The 24440-nt window shown below is 37.9% G+C and overlaps 1 protein-coding gene across 1 annotated transcript in view; it reads left to right on the top strand.

The window, feature by feature from the left end:
• KCNU1 (potassium calcium-activated channel subfamily U member 1) overlaps positions 1 to 24440 on the top strand; it is a 125148-nt gene that overhangs the window by 72482 nt on the left and 28226 nt on the right. The window contains 1 exon segment of the mRNA XM_053660081.1: positions 24102 to 24189. Coding sequence (XP_053516056.1) covers positions 24102 to 24189 — 88 coding nt within the window.

The raw sequence follows: 24440 nt of genomic DNA, 5'->3' as shown, positions 1-24440 counted from the left end.
TTAGAGAAACCCACAGTCAACAAAGAAGACAAAACTGAGAGCAGTGCAGCAGTGTGAAACCTGTGCAAACCACACAACAGCACACGTGAAGTTGGTGTGGTTGCTAGCCAGAATAGTGTAAAACCTCGCACTAGAGGTCTCTTTACCTCAGTTCCTGTTATCCAACACACCATATGCCGTTGTAAAACACACCGTATATCATTGTAAAAACACGACAAACCATGCTAGAAGGCATGAAAAAACACTACCTGAAAGGGAAAGGCGAGTATTAGAACAAGATTCAGATAGGACATGAATTTGAAATTTTTAGGGTATTCAAAATGAGTATGATTAATGGTAAGGGCTCTAATAAAAAAGGTAGACAACATGGAAGAACACATGGGTAATGTAAGCAGGAAGATGAAAACCATGAAAGGGAATTTTAAAAAAGCTAGAAAAAATACTGTAACAAAAATAACTAAAAATGCCTTCACGGGCTCTTCTGCAGACTGGACGGAGTGGAAGAGAGAATAAGGGAGCCTGAAAATATGTCACCCAAAATTTCCCAAACTGCTATGAGAAAGAAAAAAGGAAGGATAAACCCCCCAGAAAATACTGACGAAATATGGCACAGTATCAACATGTGTGATATGCATAATGGTGTGTGAGGAGAAGACAGAGAATGGAGCGGGAGAGACACTAAGGGCTGAGAATTCCCCAAGTTAACAACAGCAGATCACAGATACAGAAAACTCAGCAAATACTGGTATGATGAACGACCAAGTGACTGCAACTGTGCGCATCGCATTCAAACTGAAAAGCGAAGGCAGAAGACAGAGACAATTGAGAAAGAAGCTGGGGCGGGGGCGGGGTGTGGACACCCTACCTATGAAGGAACAAGGGTAAGAATTACAGGGTGGGAACAAGTAGGCTTACAGTTGAGACTGCAGTGAAACAGAGTTCATTCTTTTATTATTTATCATTATTTTCATAGGAACAACTCTAAACTTACTTTCGCCCCACCCTGTATAGTGGTGTGTGTGTGTGTGTGTGTGTGTGTGTGTGTGTGTGTGTGTGAGAAACTATAACAAAGAAGAGAGTGGAGTAAAATATTTAAAGTGTTGAAAGAAAAAATACCAACCTAAAAGTTTATATGCAGTTTATATTTTTCTTCAAAAGTGAAGGAAAAATAAAGACATTCTCAGAATAACAAAAATTTAGGGAATTTATCACAATCAGACCTGCTCTGCAACAAATGTCAAAAGCAGGTGGAAGGTCTTCTGAGGAAGAAGAAAAATGATATAGGTCAGAAATTCAGATCTACAAAAAGAAAAGAGCATTAGAGAAGGAACAAATGAAGGTATAACTGGTAAATGATCATAAAATTGTACTAGGTAATTATAGCACATAGTTACATGAAATGAGTATAACAACAATGTTATAGGAGGTGGGAGGGAGGAACTGGGAACACTTTGTTATAAGCTTCCAGCACTAAACATGAAGCAGAATAGTATCGTTACCAGACAGGGCATGACCCTGAGGGGGTCTGCCCAGGGCCAGCGCCAGTATGTGGGTTCCGAACTTCCTGTAGGAAGGATTTCACAGCATGAGTCCCGGTGACCATAAGGATACATTTATTAAAGCTGGGGCAGTGAAATGAGGAAGGGCTCAGCATAGATAGAGGAGCAGCAGGAGAGCCTGGGCTGAACTGCCTGAGCTCACTGGGAAGTCAGAGGAAAGGGGGCTCTGGGGTCAGGTAGGTTCAGGAGATCAGCCAGGACAAGCTGTCAGCTGCCCATCGCCTTACAGTTTAGGAGATGTGTGCTGTGGGGACAGACGTGTGGGAGACGGGAAAGGAAATGGGGCAGGCTGCTCCCCAGGGGGCAAGTGCCTGTGCTGGGTCCTTTGTCTGGAGGCTTCTATCTGTCTCCCACAGGCGGGAATCCCAGGGGAGGTCTCAGGTGAGCGTTTAGTAGGACAGTCATCAGTTCTCCAGGTGCGCCCTTTCAGGGTCATGGTCTCCACTGATTTGCCAGTGACAGGGCGGGGGTCTTCAGTTGTTGCAATTGGTTCTGCTGACGCCCCCTGCCCCTGGTTTTGCTGCTTTTATGGGCCTGGAGCACAAACACAACTGAGGCCTAGATGTTCTCTCCAGGAAGGAGAGACCAGGGGAGGAGAGGTGACCCTGTGGGTGAGGTCCTTGACTTCCCAGTTCTGCCTCCTGCCAGGTGCCCGAGGACCCCCACCCTGGTGACCCTCTGTGCCTGGCTGTAAGTTGCTCAGCCACTGTGTTCAGCTGTGTGTCTGAGTTTCCCTATTCTATTTGCCAAGGAATTTTCCTAGTGTCTTACTGTCCTGTCTCAGTATTATTTGAAGTTTTACTTAGATTAGTTAAAAATGTATTTTTTAAATCTGAAGAACTCCATTAAAAAAAAGAAATACATGTAATGTGCTAAGAGGGAAGATAAATGAGATAATATAAAAATGCTGAATTAAAACCAGAGAAGGCACAGAAAAGTGGGTGGAAGAAAGCAAATACGCCAAATAGCAAACAATTACAGACATGGTAGACAACCGGACAGTATCGGTAACCACTTTCAATAAGAATTGTATAAATAAAACAAAAGTGATATTGTCAGAATTGGATAAAGAAACAGAAGTCAAAAAATAAAGAAAAGAACTCAATTATATGCCATCTATAAGAAATCCACTTTAAATATAAATATTTTGATTGGTTAAAAATCAAAAGATGGAGACAGTTAAACCATGTTGATAACAATGAATGCAAAACTTGAATAACTATATTAGTTTTAGTTATGGATAAAGAGAATTACATGATAAAGAGGTCAATTCTTCAAGAAAAGACAATAGTTCTGGATACATATGCACCTAAAAACAAAGCATCCAGATACGTGGAGCAAATATTGTTACAACTGAACGGGGAAATAGACAAACCCACTTGTAATGCTAGAGATTTTATGACCTCTTATGCAATAATCGATCAAGTTATCAGTAAGTAAGGATACAGTTGATCTGAATAGCATTATCAATCAACTAGATGTAATAAACATTTGTAGAATGCTCCAACAACAGTAAAATACACATTCTTAAGTGTGCAAAACACTATATTCTGGGCCATAGAACATACATGAACAAATTTAAAAGAATAGAAATCATGTAAAGCATGATTTTTTAGAACACCATGGAATTAGACTAGAATTCAATAATAAAAAGGGAGATGGAAAAATCCCCTAAATATGTGGAAATAAATAACTTATAAATAACATGTATGTCAAAGAAGTCTAAAGAGAAATCTAAAACCACTTCGAACTAAAGAAAAATAAAAATATAAATTATCAAAATTAGTGGATGAAGCACGAGCTGTGCCTCAAGCAAAATTATGACATTAAATGTTTGTATTACAAAAGAGGAGAGAACTAAAATCAATAATTGAAACTTCTATTTTAAGAAACTATAGAAAGAAAAAAATTAAGCCTAAAGCAAGCAAAGAAAGTAATGAAATTGAAGAATAAATTCATTAAAATGAAAACAGAAGGGAAAACGGACAAAACCCAAAGGTCATCCTTTGAAAATATCAATGAAATTTATAAGTTTACAGCCAGACTAAAGAAAAGAAGGGTCATAACTTGTGACCCCATAGACACTGAAAGGATAATTTGGAATTCTATCAACTTTATGCAAAGATCTGATCATTTACATGATATGGAACAATTCCTTAAAAGACACAAAGTACCAAAACTCACACAAAGAGAAGTAACATTTATTAAATAAGCGATCCAATAATTAAATTCCCCCACCCTGACCCCAAAAGCACCAAGCCCAGAAGATTTCACTGGTGAATTCCACCAAACATTTAAGAAATAATACTAATTCTTCCCAATCTCTAAAGATAGAAGTGGTGTGTATATTTCTTAACTCAAGGCCAGCATTACTCTAATAACAAAATCAGATATAAATGTTACAAGAGAACCATAGGCTGATATCTCACAAGAACATAATGTAGAAATCAACAAAGTAAAGGCAACTCAAATGCAACAGTATATAAAAACAATCATGCACTGTGACCGTGTAGATTTTATTCTAGCTAAACAAAGCTGGTTCCACATTGAAAGTCAGTCAGTGTAATCAACTACATCAACAGCCTAAAGTAGAAAAAGTGTATGGTTATTTCAATTGATGCAAAAGATGAAGTTGACAAAATACAACACAAATTCATAATTTTTTAAAAAATCTCAGCAAATTAAGAAAATAGAGGAACTCCCTCATCCTGTTCAATAAACAGTATCTACAAAATACCTACAGGTAACCATATGTAATAGTCAGAAATTGAATGTTTCCCCCTTGAGATCATAAACAGGGCAAGGATAAAACCTCTCATTACTCCTATTTCAACAACATACTGGATAAATTAGCAAGTGAAATAAGGCATGAGAAAGAAAATAAAAGTTATACAGATTAGAAAGGAGGAAGTTAAATTATCTTTCTTTACAGATGACACGATTATTTGTAAAAGCCCTTCAAGATTCTACAAAAATATACCTGCAACTAAGTGATTATAGCAAAATCACAGGATAAAAGGTTACTGTGCAAAAGTCTATTGTTTTCTTATATACCAGCCACAAACAACTGGAATTTCAAATTTTAAAAATACTATTAACAAGAGCAACAAAAATTTACATACAAATTTCACAGAATATGTATTGGATTTATACTAAAAAGCTCTGATTAAAAAAAATGAAAGATCTAAACAAATGCAGAAATAGTCCATATTCATTAGATTGGAAGGCTCAATATTGTTGAGATGTCAGTTCTTCCCAACTTGATCTATAGATGCAACATAACTCCAATTGCTATCCCAGTGAGCCACTTTGTAGATAAGCTGATTCTAAAGTTTATCTGAAGGAGATTTGAAGTAGCCAACACAATACTGGAGAACAACAAAGTTGGAGAACCCATATCTCACAATTGCAAGACTGACTGTAAAGCTACATTAATCAAGACATCATGGTATTGGTAAGACACATCAATCAATGGAACACAAAATGAAGCTCGAAAATAGGACCACACAAATGTGGTCAATTAATGTTTGACAAAGGAGCACAGCGAATTCAATGGAAAAAAGATGGTCTTTCAACAAGTGGAAATGAAACTACTCTATGTCCATATGCAAGAAAAACAAAAATCCCTAGATGTAGATATACTTTTAAGAAAAGTTGACTTGAAATGGATTATATATTTTAGTGTAAAATGCAAAACTGTAAACTTCTAAAAAAAAGTAAGAAAATGCCTACATTAACTTAGGTTTCTGGATGAGTTTTTAGATAAAACACTGAAAAGTACAGTCCAGAAAAAAATACATCATAATACCAGTAAGTTGGACTTGATTAAACTAGAAACTTCTGCTCTTCAAGGATACTGTGAAGAAAATGAGAAGATAAGCCACAAATTGGTAACAAGCATTTGCAAAATATGTTTCTGATAAAGGACTTGTACCCAAAATAAACAAATACTCTTAAAACTCAATAAGAAAACAAAGAATCCAATTTAAAATGGGCAAAATAACTGAAAGGACACATCAACGGAAAAGATATACAGACGGAAAATAAACACATGAAAATATGCTCAAGTTATGTGTCATTACTGAATTGCAAATTGAAACAGCAATGAGATACACTACCTACTCGTTCATATGGCTAAAGTTCAACAAAACTGACAATGCCAATTGTTCCCAGAGATGCGCCGTAAGGGGAATTCTCATTCATCGATGGCGGGAAGGCAAAATGACAGTTACTTTGAAAGACAGTTTGGCGGTTTCTTAAAAACTAAACCTCATCTTACCATGCAATCCAGTAATTGTGCTCCTAGGTATTTCCCTAACCCCTCTGAAAACTTATGTCTACACAAAAACTTCATGTGAACGTTATAGTAATTTATTTAGAAACACCAAAAACTGCAAATAAAGAAAATATCCTTTAATAGGTGAAAGGATAATAAAGTGTGTTTTATCCAAAGAATAGAATTTTATTTAGCAATTTTTAAAAAATGAGGTATCGATCCACAAAAAGACATGGATGAATCTAAAGTGTTTTTTTGCTAAGAGAAATCAGTATGAAAAGGCTACATACTGTATGATTCAAACTATAATAATAGTAAAACAAGTCATTACCTACCCATCTACACTTAGCCTAAATGGTTGCTTATAAACAAGATAAAATTTGTGTATGTTTTGAAACATAGCATGATGTCCCATTTGTTCTTCAGTGAATTCATTTTACCACAGAAAGATATTTTTCCAGATAATTTCCAGTACTTTTGCCTTTGTAAATGTTGATAACAACATTTAAATGGGAAAAGCAAGCAATATTTGCTCGCTTTCAAGCCTTCTCCTAGTATGATACTTATTTAGTTATTTGCCACACACGAGAGTTTGATTTTCAGCTTGATAGGTTCTGCTTTACCCGTCCAGGAAGGAAGTATACCAACCAGGCAGTCATGTGACTTTATAATAAAACTATATATGAACCTAAACTTTCAGACTGGCATGGCCAAAGCACCCCTCCTCATTCACAGAGCAGCGCGGGGATCTTCATGAAGTCAGTCAGAAGCTCCCTAAATTCCTCACTGAAAATGAGGTAATTGCAGAATTGCTATGAGCATCAACAATAGTGACTACACAGTGCCTGCCACAGTTCCTTCCAAGCAGGGATTACTTAATACATAGTATCTATTATAAAACAGATTATGATCTGAAATTTGTCTGAGAACACGAAATTAAAGCAAAATGAGTTAGTCGAATGATTCTTATGCTAATCAGAGCCTGTTGCATCAACACATCAGGGCCAGAGTCATGTTTCCAATCTGTTGCTACGTGAGTCTGAGCCCAAGAACAAGGGAAACTTTTCCTATGGGAAGACATTAGATAAGTTATATTGACCCTGGCTGCTCTTTTCACTTCCTAGGTCGAAGGGAGTTTATTCCAAGCACATTTCTTTAAAAATAGCATTTATTAAATTCATTTGCTAAATAACAATCATATTCGAGCTACTATCCTGAACATTTTTCCCTGAGATCTGGGGACTTTAGATAATCTCTTGGTTTGTTCTTGTATGCATTCAGTGGTATTCAGCATGTCAATTCTGTTACTGTAAATTTCACCTGTCATTTCTCATATATTTGGTGGGGGGCACACCTCACTGTAATCACCATATATCTACAAAGAGATATGAGTTTCCCTATGGAAAGTGAAAGCTATAAGGAAGTTGAATTTTATTTTTGAGTTTGAATTTCTTAGTAATAAGGGAGATGGTCTGGACTTATAACTTTCTTAAATTAATAACATGTGGCAACACAAGTAGCCAAGTTTAAAGATTTGATCAATGGCCATCATCAGTTACTCAGTCTCCAATCATTAAGTCGGTAAATGTTTACCGGGAATTCCAGGGATGTCCCAGTAATGTCAGTGTGCCAGACTCTGCGCGGGAAGCTAGAGCCCATCTGTGATTTTTGTTCTCATGGAACTCCATCGAACACATAGAGGTTCTCTGTAAGACTTACCGCAGAACTTTCAGTCATCCTTCTCCTTCATCTTCTACAAATCTTAAGGTCATATGCTATACTCATAATAATTGCCAGATATTTTCAACCTCGGTGACTCAGAACTCTTAGAATAAACAACTGTATAACTTTACCTAGAACTTATATAAGCATCATTACTGTTTACATAATTTTAGGTGTAAATAATCCTAGAAACATTGTATGTATTTCCTGATTCTTTATGGCAGAATGTGTTGACCATAACTTCTTCTAGATTATTCAATTACCATAAGTAATTATATATATATATATATATATATATATATATATATAGTACATAAGACAGTTATAGTTCATTGAATTGGAGGAGAATTTGACACTATAGAAAAATAAATAGAATTGTGTGCTTTGTTTTTGTGGTCACTTTTTTAATGAAGGCTTTATTGGTATATAATTTACATACTATAATATTCACCCTTTAAACTGTACAGTTCAGTGGGTTTTACTATAGTCACAGAATTGGGCAGCTGTCATGACTAAGTTTAGAACAGGTTTATCACTCTCAATGGAAACTTCACAGTCATTAGCGATCTCTTCTCAGTCACCCCACTCGCATCTGCTGTCAGTCACTAATCTAGTTTCTGTCTTTATGGATTTTTCTATCCCAGACATCTTATAACAATTGAATTATACAGTGTAGGGCATTTATCTTTGGCTTTTTTTTTTACTTCACATCATGTTTTCAGGGTTTACCTAGGTTGTACCATATCTATTTTTTATTCCTTTTTTAAGACTGAATAATATTTCATTGTGCTGAAATGGATTTGTTTAACCATCCATCAGTTGATAAACATTTTATTTATTTCTATCCTAGGCTATAATGAATAGCACTGTAGGGAACATTTGTTTACATGCTTTTGTGTAAATACATGTTTCCAATTCTCTTGGATATATACTTAGGAGTAGGAGTATTAGGAGTAGTCATTTTAGGTTATACAATAACTCTATGAATACTATTTTGAAAAACTGTTAAATTATTTTGCGAAATGGGTGCTCCATTTTACAATATACCAGCAATGGGTGAGGGTTCCAATTTCTCTACATCCTCTCTAACACTCATTATTTGTTTGTCTTTTTTTATTACAGCATTCTAGTTGGTGTGAAGTAGTGTCTGATTGTGTTTTTTATTTGAATTTCCCTAATGACTAATGTTGAGAATCTTTTCATATGCTTATTAGTCATTGTATGTCTTTTGGATGTGTATCAGGAATTTTACCCATTTTTAAATTGAGTTGTCTTTTTGTTGTTAAACTGTAATATATGTGTATATATATTTATTTATTTACAATGCTCTTTATCTGTAAATGATATATTATTTACAAATATTTTCTCATATTTCATGAGTTGTCTTTTGACTTTCTTCATGAGTCCTTTGAACCACAAAGGTTTTTGATTTTGATAACATCCAAATCGTTTATTTCTTCTTTCATTGCCTATGCTTTTGGCATGATGTTTATGAAACTATTGCCTAATCTAAGGTTTTGAAAATTTGTACTTGTTTTCTTCTAAGAGTTTTACACTTTTAGCTCTACATTTAACTCTTTGATTCATTTTGAGTTAATTTTTCTGTGAGGTATGCTAAGAGTCCAACTTCATGCCTTTCCATGTGGATATCCAGTTGTCCCAGAAGTATTTCTTGGAAATATCATATCCCCCCATGAGTTATGCTGGCACCTTTTCAAAATTAACTCACTATTAAAGTGAGAATTCACATCTGGCCTTTTAAATCTATCCCATTGACTACACACACACACACACACACACACACACACACACACTCTCCTTATGTAGGTAATGCCATGTTTTGGTTCATGTAACCTGTAGTAAGTTATGAAATCCTACTCCAACTTGGAATATGTTGAGCTTTCTGGATGTGTACATTTTTTTCATCAAATTTGGGGAAATTTTTTCCATTATGTATTCAGATATTTTTTCTGATCTCTTCTCCCCCCTCTCCTATTTTTGCAACTGCCGTTATGTACATGTTGGTACAATTTGATGACGTCCCAGTTTTCTGAATCTTTGTTCAGATTTCTTCATTCCTTTTTCCCCTATTCTTTAGACCAGATAATCCTCATTCACCTATATTTGAATTTGTTGATTCTTTCTTCTGCCAGCCCAAATCTGTTGTTGAGCCTGTCTAGTGAAATCTTTTTAATTATTACCCTTTTTAACTTCAGGCTTTCCATTTATTTCTTATATTCTGTCTCTTCATTGATATTCAGTATTTGGTGATATGTTATTCTCATGTTTTTCTTTATTCTTTAGACCTGGTTTCCTAAAGTTCTTTGGCCATATTTATAATAGCTATTTTAAAATAATTTCCCAGAAAGTCCAAAGTGTGGGCTTCCTTGGGGACAGTCTCTACTGACTGCTTATTTCCTGTATATGGGCCATATTTTCTTTGTCTTTGTATGTCATAACTTCTTATTGAAATCCACATATTTTTAATAATGTATAATATAATGTGGCAACTCTGGAAGTTATTTTCTTCCTTTGCCCTAGAGTTTGCTATTGATGTTTCTGCTGTTTATTTGTTGAGTAACTTTCCTGAACTAGTTCTCTGAAGTTAGTATACTTTGTGGTGTACTGACACTGAAGCCTCTACTCATCCAGCTTTGTGGTTTCCCTGATTCAGTAAATCTCTCTGCCTCTTGCCGAGGGACTCTGTGTGCCTGTTGGGGGTGCCTTTAATACTCTAGAAGCTTACACCTCTGCCTTAACCTTCACTTCCTGCTTGTGCAAGGTTTCAAGGTCAGCCAGAGGTAAGAGAAGGAATTAGGGATGTCTCGAGTGTTTTTGGCTATCATGTACACATGGTTTTATTTTAGATCCTTAGAATGAATAAGTCAAAAATTTTCAAGGTCCCCACTGGACTTATTCTCCAGCTTTTCCATTTGAAGTTTGTTGGTTTGCCTCTCGCTTGCCACACTCTCATCTCTGCCTCAAGTATCTGGAAGTTTAAACAATTGCTGCATATCATTTCTGGAAAATTTCCCAGAGGAACCAGCTAATTCCATCGAGAAAACTCTGAGTCCAATCAATAAAGAGAAGTCTTTTGACGGGTTTTCTTGAGAGAATGTCCTCAAGCTGAAATAATGCTGTTCTCTGCGAATAGAGTCTCTTGGAAAGCTCAGGATCTTCCCTCTTCATTGCCTGTTAGATGGCTCCTCTGATTACCAGTCTGTTGGGTTTCAAAGCTACTATAAAGCAGAAGAAAATGAAATGGGAATAAGGCAAGTTAAAAATGCCACAAAACGCACCAAGATTCTGCCATTTTTCTTGAATTAAACACTTTTTGGAATCTTCGAGCCTTTGGTTCATTTCCATAGTTATGAAAAAGTTGGTTTTGAGAATTTTTGTTAGTGTTCTCCTCGACTTCACAAAGTTTTAGAGGTTCTTACTGCTGTTCAGGAAGTGCTTTTCTCCAGGGTTACTTTTTCAAGCTTGTTTTTCATCTTATTAAACGTTAAATGATCCCTTGAGTACATATAAAACCGTCTTTTTATCACACTCATCTCTTCAAGTAAAATTTGCCACTTTTAATCTGAAAATTTTTTTAAAACATGGTATAATTATAGATAATGCATGCAAAAAAATCACCATTAACCAATGCTACAGGGACTATGTGATATCTTTGGTTTGTGAAAATGTTATTTTAAAATGATGTCAGGGTCTGGTCTAGATCAGGGTTCAGAAAATTATGGCCTGAAGGCCAAATCCGGCCCACCACTTGTGAGTATATTGGTTGCAATGGCAAAGCCATATGTTTAGTTGACAATGACAGAATAGCTGTGCTGAAAAAATGCAGTATCCATTGACATCATCAGATTAGTCACTTATCCTAGTTCACAGTAAAGCACTGGTTTAAAAGTTACAAAGTATTTTATCACAGCAGAATTTGCAGCCAAAGTTTGCTTAACAGTGATTCATTTGGTAGCCAAGAAAGGAAACTCATTTACTGACAGTAAGTCAATTAAATTTTATTTCATTGCAACAGCCAAGAAGTGCATTCAGAAAAAAATTAAATTGTTTTATATCATTAACCTTTCAGTAAGAACAGTTACTTGAAGAGTTGACATTGGGAGCAATATCAATAGTCAATTAAAAGATAGGACAAATGACTCAGAGTAGTTTCTCTTTGCTCTTCAGGGGACAACAAATGTAATTGATACTGTCTAGTTGTTTACTAAGAGCCAATACCAAGCTTGAAACAATGAAAATTACCCTCCTGAATTGTCTACATGACACAACTATCTGTGAAAATATATTTTAAAAAGTAAAGAAACACTAATTCAGCATAATATGAAGTGGAATCTGCTAAGATGTATTACAACTGATAGTGGTAAAAATACATGTGGAACAAAAAAATCCTACTTAGACAAATGTGTAAAATTTGTGAAATATAATATGTGTAAAGACTGGTTACTCATTGTATTATATATTAGCAAATATTTTGTAGAACATAACTGAATTTATCATGAGTTATTCAGCCAATGGTGCACTTCATTTGCTCTCATGGACTTCACCATTGTTAGTTCTGTGAATTTTTGTCAGGCATAGAAGCTGCATGTCCTGACTTGTCCTAACACAAACAGTTTGAGACCTGAACAGTGGTTAAGGTTTATTGTGATTTTTTTGAGCTCTGGATTAAAACTGAAATTTTTATGAATGAAAACTTCCATCAGTCACTATTATTTAACATGAAAAGGCTTTGAAAATTAGCATTCACTGCATGTTTGATAGTTTTTTTAATGAAATCAACATAAAATTAAAAGACAAAACAGAACTTATATGTGAAACTTATTCTATGATAAAGTCATTACAATGACAATGGTTGTTCTTTCAAATGTAAGTGATATCAAGCTTTTTATACACTTCCCATGATGTCAAAAGTTAAAAAAAGTGAGATCATTATTTTCACACAAATTTACAGTGAGTATATTTTCTAATTTAAGTTCCAGTGGCATTATTTTACCTTGACATAAATTCAAAGGACATTTCCATATTTTTAAGTTCATGTAACTACAGTTGAGGGATCCATGTAACCTTACATTGCAGGTGATTAATCTGCCATATAATGATATGCTAAAAACAAATATTAAGAGAAAAGTCTAACAGAATTTTGCAAATGCCTTCTGAATGATGAATATGCTCGATTAGACTCATATGCTCATGGAGTACTATCAATATTTGGAAGTACCTATCAGTGTAAAAAGACATTTCAAAGATGATATACATTATATCTCATCGGGATCATCACTAACATATGAACCTTTGCAACTGATTTTGATGATAAAGAACACTAAATTTAAATGCTAATTAATTCAGAGACTTTAGGCCAAGATGAAGGTGTAGGTAAATACACTTTGCCTCCTCACACAACCAAAAGAAGGACAACAACAAATTCAAAAACAAAAAATAACCAGAACCACCCGAAAGTCAAACTGTATGTAAGTCCAACAAGCAAGGAGTTAAAGAATAAATACTAATTTAGACTGGTAGGAGGGGTTGAGATAGGCAGCCGGGGTGGAGAAGATACATGGCAAGGTGGTGGCTGGAGGACCGGGAGGTCCCACATTTGCGTGTGGATAAACCAGGAGGAATGACTGGGGAGTGAGACAGACCACGCAACCCAGGGTTCCAGTGCAGGGAAATAAAGCCTCAAAACCTCTGACTGTAAAAATCAGGGTTGTGGCAGCAGGAGAATCTCCTGCTCCCTAGGAGAGTTTGTTGGAGAGACTACAGGGTCCTAGAATGTATGGAAACCTGCTCACCTTGGAATCAGCACCAGAAGGGCCCAATTTTCTTGTGGGTAGTGGGAGAAGTGGCTGAAAGTTGGCCAAAAGCTGAGCAAGTGCCATTGTTCCCTCTTGGACCCCCTCTCTCACATACAGCATCGTAAGGCAGCAACAGGGGTTGCCCTGCCCTGGTAAACACCTAAGGCTCCATCCCTTACAATGTAATAGCTGCCAGGAGACAAAAAAAACATGAGCCTAATGAAAGAACAGATCAAAGCTCCAAAAATAGAACTAAGCAATGAAGAGATAGCCAACCTATCAGATGCAAAGTTCAAAGCATTGGTAATTAGGATGCTCACAGAAATAGGTGAGTATGGTTGCAAGGTAGAGGAAGAAGTGAAGCCTATGCAAAGTGAAATGAAGAGAAATATACAAGGAACCAACAATGAAGGGAAGGGAACCAGGACTGAAATCAATGATTTGGACCAGAAGGAAGAAATAAACATTCAACCAGAAGAGGATGAAGAAACAAGTATTTGAAAAAATGAGGAGAGGCTTAGGAACCTCTGGGACAAGTTTAAGCATTTCAACATCCAAATCATAGGGGTGCCAGAAGGAGCAGAGGAAGAGGAAGAAATGGAAAACTTATTTGAAAAAATATTGAAGAAGAATTTCCCCAATCTGGCAAAGGAAATGGATTCTAGGAAGTCCAGGAAGCTCAGAGAGTCCCAAAGAAGTTGAACTTAAGGAAGCACACACCAAGGCACGTTATAATTACGTTACCCAAGATTAAAGAGAAAGAGAAAATCTTAAAAGCAGCAAGAGGAAAGGAGACAGTTACCTGCAAAAGAGTTCCCATAAGGCTATCAGCTGGTTTCTCAAAAGAAACCATACAGGGAAGAATGGGCTAGAAGGAAGTATTCAAAGTCATGAAAAGCAAGGACCTACATCCAAGATCACTCTATCCAGCAAAGCTATCACTTAGAATGGAAGGACAGATAAAGTGCTTCCCAGATGAAGTCAAGTTAAAGGAGTTCATCATCACCAAGCCCTTATTATATGAAATATCAAAGGGATTTATCTAAGAAAAAGAAGATCTTTATATGAACAGTAAAATGACAACAAACTCACAACTATCAACAACTGAACCTAAAAAAAAAAAAACAAACAAAGCGAACAACTAGAACAGAAACAGAATCACAGAAATGGAGATCACTTGGAAGGTTATCAGTGGGGAGGTGGAGAATGGAGAATGGAGAATGGAGGAAAGGGTACAGGGAATAAGTAGCATGAATAGTAGGTACAAAATAAACAGGAGGAGGTTAAGAATATTATAGGAAATGGAGAAGCCAAAGAACTTAAAGGTATGACCCATGGACATGAACTAAGGTGGGAGGAGTGTGAGTGGGTGGAAGAGTGCAGGGCAGAGGACAATAAAGGGAACAAAATGGAACAACTGTAATAGCATAATCAATAAAACACATTTTAAAAATAATAAATAAATACAGGGCTTGGCAGAAGTAATGCCTGCATGAGTGTGGTTGGTAGGGTAATAATATGGGTGTAATAATTTATAGTTTCAATTTGAACATTTCACCTAAAATATCATTGTGCTTGAGTGTGATATGCTTATGTTGTAGAATTACATGCTTATGATGTTGTAATAAGAGATTTTGTAATAAAAAGGGGCATTATTTGTGCCAGGCCCTGTGTAATGAGTTCTGCCTTAGTTAAAAAAAATGTCAATTAAGCAAAATCCCTTTTCAAATTTCTTTCTTTTCATTAGTAAATCTGTAATGCAAACGTTATTGTTACACTTGAATATCCTTAACGAAAAATTGTGAAAATTTATTTTCTCTTTTGTTATATATACAATGAGACCTACATAATAGCAATTTTGCCTTTTGGACTGAGAAACTTAACATATTTTTACAATCTGGCCCTTCACAGAAAAAAATTTGTCACTTCTGTTTTAGATCCTTAAGTTGACCCATATCATTTCAAATATCTGGAAATAATAGATAAAAATAGGTAAAGATCATTTTTAGGATAATTTTATAGAAGTGATAGCCCTCATTTCAAACTATTACTAAACGTTTTGAGTTTAGATTGAAAGGGTGTTGAGGAACTTGGAGAAGTCGAGTTAGGCAAAGAGTGTCCACGTAAGGAACAATTGACTCTTCAATTACATAATCTCAATTTTCCAGTGAAACCAAAAAGTGTACATGATAAAGGGATCCATGGGCAGAACAAAACAGTCATTAGAACACCGGAAATCTGGTGTGGTTTTGGTTAGAGCTGGGCCCTGGAATTCTGAGTGAGAGAAGATGGTCCAGTGGAGGAGGCTGGGAGAAGACTCCCTGGAACCCACAGTTCCTCTACTCTTCCACAGCGAGAGGAGAGCTTGACATAACTTAGACTTCACTTCCATGGAGATTTCGATAGGGAAGAGGAAGAGATGATAGGAAAGCATTTGTATTCTTGCAAAATAAGAAACAACTCACCAGAAAGGCAAATATTACTTACATTTGTATTAAGTATCTGTATAATTCTATGCAGATGCCAGTGTATTCTGATCTGTAAAAGCCAGAGGTTCTCATCTGTAAACTTTGGCAATGCTCGGTCTTCCATCTGGTCCACAAGGGCAGTACAAAGGTGCATGCATGCACTTTCACCTTCTGGATGGCAGTGGTGGACCATGGACTGATGTCCCTGATAGGAGACGCAGCAAGAAAGGTCCAACTGAAAACTCACCCATTGGCCTGCACAGTGATTCTGTGGTACAAGAGACCACATCTAGATGAGAAGACTTTTATTGGCGAAAGGGATGTGTGCATGCATATGAGTGTGATTTTTTAATTATAAGAAAGTTCCCAGGAAGTTTTGGAGAATCATGTTCACATTCATTCTCTCTCTTCCTCTCCCTTCCCTTCCCTCACCCCCTGCTCTCCTTCCTCTTCCCCCCTCCCTGTCATATAAATGGCTACAACTAAGTAAACAATATTGGAAAGGTAACAAATGCCTTCCCAAAGTTCCTTCTGGAGCTAAATCAGTAGGGGTAAGAGGTGAGTCATTCAGATAATTTCTTGATTTGAAAAACCTCAGCTTAAAGAAATTCAGATATTAATGTCACCTGTACAGTCCCACAAAGGGCAAGTCAAGGACTTGATGTGCTCCAGAAAGTTAATTTCAAACTGGAGGTGAACAGAACAGTATAAACATTCTACTTCTTTTCTTTTGTTCCGATTCCTCTTTAATTTAAAGAGCTAAAACACAGGGAACATCTAAGTAAGAGTGCCCATGACCTTCCTGCCTTATTAAGGCTGTCTCACCCTGGGACTCCGCTCTCCCACTAAAAAGCCCGCCTCGTACCTTTCATCCCTAATAACAGTGCTACTTTAATCACTTCTTCTTGTTAAAGAATGCTAACCACAACCTTTTCCCTCCCACCAGAGACCCCTAATTCTAACTTTTCACCTTTAATTAAGGTGCACCACCTTTTTAAAATAGCCATCATGTAACACACAGAGCAGAAGGGGGGCTCCGTGTCATGAGTGATCCTAAGGGACCTCCATCTCCATTATCTCTGCTGCTTCCTGGCAGGTCACTGGTGCTAAGTAAAATGTTATAATACTCAGGACGCCTTTATTCAACAGGCTTCCTTCCAGTGATCGCTTCCAGATGTGAGGAGATTTTGAAAGTCTGTGGCCCTCAACACATCATTAGATCCTTCCAACCTTTCCAAAGATTTGTAATCACCAGCACACTAATAATTCATCTCTATTTTGACATTCAACCACAGGTATTTCAGAGAATTAAGGAATGTGGATAAGAAGACTTCACAAATAACTTCCTATTTTGAGGCAGAAAAAAATCTAAGAGTGTTCACGTACCCTGGAATTATCTTTATTTTATACCTTTTCCATTTGACACCCTCCTGCCTTTCACACACACACACACACACACACACACGTGCACACATGCACACTCACACCAGTAACATATTGATGAGTGCTCGTGTTTTCAGTCCTAATTTTTTAGGGGGCAGTTATTGTTAGTAATTGCCCAGGCGAAGCTTCTCACCCCACTGCATAAGGAAAGTATTTTTGTCATGCTAATCTCTGATCCAGGCTTAATCCCCTAAAACCTTAGAGAGTATATTGATGTAATTAAAAATGAGCTAGTTTTCAGATATTTTAAATTTCTACCTCCCGCCTCCACATCCCACCAAAAAGCTAAAAGAAGAAAGTCTTTTGTTTGAAAATTGCATTTGTTTCAGGACTGTGTTTCAGAGAAAAAGTATCGGAGTAATTAGTTTGATTGTTGAGTTCCTAGTTCGTGGAACAGAGAAGACCGTATTCCAAACTGTCAATGGAAGGAAAATATGTTTCATTCAGGTCAACCCCTATGCTTACTATATGACATGACATCTAGAAAGTGTTGGGTGGTATGGAAAAGAGCACCTAAAAATACAACCTCACTCTGTCAAGACTGGCTGAGGAAATTGTCCCCAATTAGATGTGAGGCTTGCCGAAGCCCTAAGGTCTTCTGCCCTGGGCACCAACTCCAGCCTTTATTAAAGGTACCTGCTGCTTGAGGTCAAGCCTCATTTGTCTTCACACTGTAGGAAATCCCAAATGCAGAATCCATAAAGTATAAAGGGGTTTCAGTGAGGGTTCATCTGGGGAATGGGTGAGGAAGAGGGCAGTAGTGTCCTTTATCTTTCCTGACCTTACATCTGGAAACAATTTTAAGTTCTGAGATGCTTACAGGCACGTTTTCACTGAATATACTCTGCAAAAAAGCTGTCACTTTACACTTATCAGAAATAAAACAAAACAGGGATTCTTAGATACCAGCTCGGATGTGGGTTTATCTGTTAGAAACACCATTCTAATTTTGCTTTTACCTGGGCTGAGGCCACTCTGACCCAGGCCTAACTTTTAAGCCAGAGGATGGAAAAATTCTTTGCAAAGATTGTAAATTGTAAACATTGGAAACAGAGGCCCTGGATTTGATACACTCCATCTGTAAAGCAGCATTTAAAGACAAGCAGAACACCATTCACAGCTGATTTGGTTTACCTAAGGACACAGTTTATATTCTCATAGGTAGACTGAAATAATGTTAAACTAAATACAATGATATTTTGCATTTTAACATCTTAAAATACTTTTTACAGATTTTTAAAAAAATCATGCTGACCATCTTTACTATTAAAGTTTATAATTCCACCATGGCTTCTAAAAGACTTTGCATGTGGGAAGATCTAGGAGACAGGAACCAGAAGGAGCCGGTTAGATATAATTCACTGGGACCTGTTTGTCTTAAACCATGCACGGCTCTGGCCACCCAACTGTTTTTTCTTTCACTGAATATGATCCAAACGCATCTGTATACAGAGAGATGGGGACAGGTTTCTGAGTGCACCATGAAAAGTTTTCTGGGCATAGAGTTTCAAGTTTTACTCTTCCTTCTCCTTTCTTCCTTCCTCCCTATGAGCTTTCTTTTCATATTTGCAGAGAAAAATATCCCCTTTCTTGCAGTGAAATGACCAGATCAGCACTGAAAGTCTCCTGCCCTGAGCAAACCAGCGTAGTGGGTCACCCTAACTTCCCCACAGGGGTGTCTTGTTCCCCTCCTTTCCTAAGGTTTTCCCATTTACCTAGCAAAGGAGTGCGGTGCTTTAGAGACGGCCACTCTGCTGTCAACGTATGTCATGTCCCATGAGACTTCATGGCAGGGTTTCTCTCATCTCACCCAGGAAAGGAGCCTCAGCAAGGACAGCTTGTCAGGCTGGAGGGAAGGCACAGCGCCTGGTGCACGCTTTCGCTTTCTAATGGGCAGGGAAGGGGTCACAGGGACCTTGCTAGCAGGGCAGGTGGGTAGTGCTCTCTGCCTCCTGAGATTCTCTAGAGTTGCTTGGTCCTGAAAGGTTCTCAGCACTCCCAGGAGCCATTTTTCACTTGTTCGTATGTAGGTTCCTAGGCGAATAGACGGCAAAAAATTATCCCTGTTTTTAAATCCTAAGTTTACCCCCCAGGGTAATAATAATGCCTTACAATGAGTAAATGCCAACGAGGTGAAACCAAAAAAAATAAAGTCGAAATGTGGCTATAAAGGTGCATATTCTGAAATTTCACTGTAGCATTTGTGTAGGTGTATAGAGATGAAGGTGTATGTGTATAAGATCCAGAAAGAGGGAGTAGGAGGGAGAGAGAAAATGGTCAGGAGAACGTGGGAAGCACTAATTATAAAACTTGCTCTAGTGATTTCCTTTCTCAATTCACAAAAGGCGGTGGTCAGAACTGACCTAAGTGAGTACTTTCTGGTTAAATATGGACTAAATAGACTTGTCACTATATACAGAGTCATCGGAGAGAAGGCAGTTGTAGCCCGCAAGATAAAAAATCCCAAGTAGCCCCAAAGGGATCCTCAGACTAAGGATTTTTCTTCCATTTTTGGTGGGAACTATAGCACTGCCTTCAGGAGACTGTTACAATAAATTTTTCCAAAGATTGAACCAAGAAGGACACTGAAACTCCTGCACACACGGACACATTCCTCCTTTTTCCACAACCCTCAGCCTGAGGACTTGTCATCCTCCCTGCGTTAAGACTTTATGAAACTTGTTATTTTTATTCAACTCAGGTCTTGAGCAAAAATATATTGTTCTGCATCCAGGCCAGAAAACTAACTCCTAAGAATTTATAAGCTGCCTATCAAGTTTTAAGGAGGTTTCAGATGGAATGGTCACAAGCCAGGATTTGCTAACACATCCAAAATTGAGGCCTGTAAAAGAAAAATAAAAACTATCAGTGCCTTTTGAACTTTCTAATAGGTATTGTGAACAGTGGAGGATCTCATTCATTGGGAGATCATTTTCAAGAATAATCTAAGTCTGCTAATTGGAAGAAATAATGACCCAGCACTGAAACCTACCTCACCTTCCTAATGGAGGCTTTTCTGCATGGTTTATCCTCTCTATCATCAGGTGCCACCGTTACAAACCAAAGGCACATTGTCCTTCATTTATATTTGCCTTTAAGTGGTAGAATTTTATATAGGATCAGTGGCTATGGAGATGGTGGAACAAGTTCTCTTGAGAATAGCTCCACAAAGCATAGAGGAAAGAGCCTGCCTTCCTCGGTGGGGACATGTTCGAGCATGTGCTCACAGGACCTTGGCTTCGTGCATAGGAAAGCAGCCTGAAACAAGGTGGCCGTCAGCAAAGACAGTGGGGGGCTTCATTCACATGCTGCTCTGCACATCCACAAAACATGCTGGCTGTAAAAGCTGTCTCACCCAGCACACATGACCTATTGCCTCTCAAAGATGGATGTCAGGGACATGACTCTGTGGGTATTTCAAGGTTCAATGCCTCTTGGATGATCCCAGGTGAAAACACCGCACATTGCTTCCTTAATAACAAGCCTATCTTGTGATGAGTAAACCAAATCACCTTCTTCCCAAACGTGTCTTGCAGAGGGTCCCCTGAGATTATCCCCACCATGTTTCTTTCCAACCTATCCACATGGAGAGTGCCCTCACCAAGATGCTTCCACCTGTGGTCAAGCTATAACCTTTTCCTTCCATCGTGAATGACCCAGATGGTGCTCTGTGTGTGCCTTTTCCTCAGATAGCATCAGCCTTTCCGTTATAATCCCTGTTTCCAAGTTCTAAGGCTGCTAATGCTGCACATTCTCATAGATGATTTATTAGTCTCTTTAGGAAGGTATATTTCTGCAAGGATCATGTCATTTGCAAGACATATGGCAGAAGGAAACTTTAGTTAAGGGATGGTGAACTAAATTGCATCAGGTTTTGCTTTGGCAAGGACACCAGATGGATGCCTTTATGATGAAGTGGGTCTCCTCCAGTCTTTTCTCTTACAAAGGTCTCCAACAGGTGTTTCCTCTAAGGCATATCTGTTTTCCATAACATCAGAATGAAAAAAGAAATGAATGAAGAATGAAGAAAGCTGTCTGTGACAGCTTGTGTACATAGATCATACTTTTATTATGATAGAAAAGAAGTGTATAGTGAATGATGTGCTATTCCAAGTCAAGTTAAAATGTGCTTGGGAGAAGATTATCTTCCATTTGCCAAAAGGGCATTTAATTTTCAGATTAAAGACTCTTCACTCATTATGGATAGGGTGGGGCCGTGGAGGATTGAGAAGTGGGGAAAATCTAAAAAAAGTGACCAGGAGAAAGGTTGCAGCAGTTGCTGTAGACTTGAGTGCTGAGGACAGTGCGCAGAAAGCCACCTCCTTAAAGGTCACTTAGGACATTTTAACAACATTTGAAAGTCTCTAGGAAACTATACTCGAGAGAAAAGAAGGTTCTATGAATGGGTAACATAATCAGTTCTTCAAATTCTGATATGAATCGAAATCAGACTTGCCCCAGGGGTATTGCCTTCAACAAGCTTGGCCTAAAGCCATCACCATGATCCTGTCCAGAACCATTCAGAGAGCCTGTGTGGCTCTTAGGATTCTAAGCTGGGGCTCATGACTCAGGGATATTTAAACCACCAAAAGACATGTTAATTTAAGTAAACAAGCTAACCCATTGTGGCCAAACTGACCTTGAGGCTTACATTAGAATATCTTTTGGCTAAGGAGATGATTAGAACCCACTGAGTTTATCAGTAGGTCTTAAAATGAGAGGAAAATAAGGAGTGTATGTCGGTCATGGCTGATCTCATCAGCAATTAGCCTCCCGGCTGTTCTACACCCTTTCCCGTGCCCCATCCTCCCACCCCTGCTTCTCTGTCTGGTCTTTACCTCCTTACTGTAGGTCTGACATTTCAATCTCAGTTTAAGTAAGTTCTTCTGTTTCAAAACATATGACTTGAGATAGCAATTTAGAAACAAACCTGGTTAAAAGAGAAAAAAATATGTATCATTAGCTTGGGGTCTGAGAATTTGGGCCAGGTGGTGAATAACAATCTATCTTAATTCACAGGAAAAGCCCCTAACCCTTCAGCACAGAAAGCTATAGGTGGTATTGTTCACAGTGAACAATGGATAGTGAAATCTCACAGGAGAATGCTGTCATAAGCTATTGATTACCAGGGCTGAACCTATATTGTGAGATAGTTTAGTGTGTCCCAAAATGGGTTTCAAGGGATAGTAATAGATTATTTAATATGAGTAAATAACTAAGTACATAAAAGAAGAAATAAAGAAAAAATAAGTAAGTACATAAGTAAACGTGAAAGCTTTGTGGTGAAATAAGCGTGTAAAACACTGGATTATACCAATTTTATACAATTTTATTTTTGCAAGGCTTTTTGGAACCTTGCAAAATTTTCCCAAAATTTATTGGACTACAGAAAACAATTCCTTAGAGCTTCTCCAGTTACTGGTGTTCCACGGAACTCGTTTTTTAGAGAAGGAATCTGGGTTAAGATAAGATGGATTTGTGGTAGCGATCATGGGATCTCAGGAGCTTAGCACAACAGATGTGTGTTTCCTGTTTGTGGTACATGTCCAACAGCAGTCAAGGTCAAGGAGGCCAGGGCATTCTCCTCCACATAGTCATCTCTACAGCAGGTGAAGAGTGAGCCTAAACAAGGGCATGGGGGCATTCACAATGTCAGTCAACACTTCTCACGTTTCATTGGCCAAATCAAGTCATGTGGCCCCACCCAACTGCACATACATTAAGGAAGGAAAGAACTGGATATGGTGAGCCTCAGTAAACTCAGCCTCGGCATTATATTCAATGCCAGCTTTACAATTGCTTGGCTCTTTGACTCTTACCCATAAAATAAGTTGTATTCTTTAAAGTCTCTGGCAGGGACAGAAGTGCTCACAAATATTTTAATTCTTTCCCACACCCCTTAACCCCCTTAGAGTTAGAGGGAGCCATGTAACTAGTTCTGGCCAGCAATACACTTGCCACTTTGGCCCAAGGTACTTAAAGCCCAGGCTCAATTCTCCAGTTTTTTTCCCTTCCTTCTCCTTAATGACTGAGGAGGAGAATAGGCCCTTTTGAACCCTAAACTTTCTGTGATTTTAAGAGTTGCCTTTATTCGCTAACAAGCACATGTGCATGCCTTAGGATATGTGTGAGTTTTTTCACAAGATTGTCTGAGCCCTTTTTGGTGATTGAATACATTACATGATAACCAACCGTGCCTAGCTGCAACTCAGTGTGATCACGTGGAGGGTTTTGCCAAGATTTAAATCAAGATGAAAGCAGGGTTTAGTCAAATGCAGGTCAGTTATGGAAGCTTTAAATAATGCAAAATGCATTTAATCAGTAAGGATGCTTCAGGAGACCCATAGGAAAGACATGGAAAGGAGAAGGGAGGAAAACAGTCCAAAGAGAGATGCTACCCAGGACTTACCTCACAGCCCTTAAAATTTCATATTCAGGTGCGCAAAATAACTCTCATGATTTCCCCCAAACAATAATATCATCATGATGGTAGCAAAATCAGGAGGAGAAATAACTACCTTCAAAGTGCATATAATCAAAGCACAGATGTTAAGCACACACACAGGCCTGTGCACACACACACAATCCTTGTGCCTTTTGCCCAGATTTAGTGTATCTTCAGCTATGATATAGTCCGGACATCCAGCTCCTGCTGTTCTTCAGACACAAATCTTTGATCTGCAGTCTCAGACCTGAGGTCACTCTCCTTGAGTTATTCTTCACTTTGCGCTCCAGGCTTTAATGCATTTCACATCCCGTCTTTGTTACACCGGAGCCCCAAACATGCTCAAGCTAACTCTCCATTCTTCCTGTTTAGGACTTTTCTCTACGAAGATTCTGACTGTCTTGATAGCAGCGGCATGTTTCACTGGTGCAAAGCAACCCATTTGGAAAAGGTGATTCTGGTAAGTGATCATGCACCAGATCTCAATCAAAATTAAGCTTCTCTTAGTCATAAGTACCTGTCATTTCTCTTTGTAAACTATGAATTTTGAAGGAAAAACACACATCTAACCAGCCAGATGAATGGTTTACAGGGTAGCAGATGTGGCATTGGACAAAGACTATGTGGATAAAATACTGGGATTTAAAACAATTACACCAGATGCTTCAACTACTTCTTCCCTCCTTTAACAGTTTGGCTGAGTCCGTTATT

The sequence above is a fragment of the Artibeus jamaicensis genome, unplaced genomic scaffold (genome assembly GCF_021234435.1).
Source record: "Artibeus jamaicensis isolate MK-2021 breed Jamaican fruit bat unplaced genomic scaffold, CSHL_Jam_final scaffold_833, whole genome shotgun sequence".
Taxonomy (NCBI): domain Eukaryota; kingdom Metazoa; phylum Chordata; class Mammalia; order Chiroptera; family Phyllostomidae; genus Artibeus; species Artibeus jamaicensis.
The sequence above is the reverse complement of the archived record's forward strand: the minus strand, read 5'-3'. Positions and strand labels throughout refer to the sequence as shown.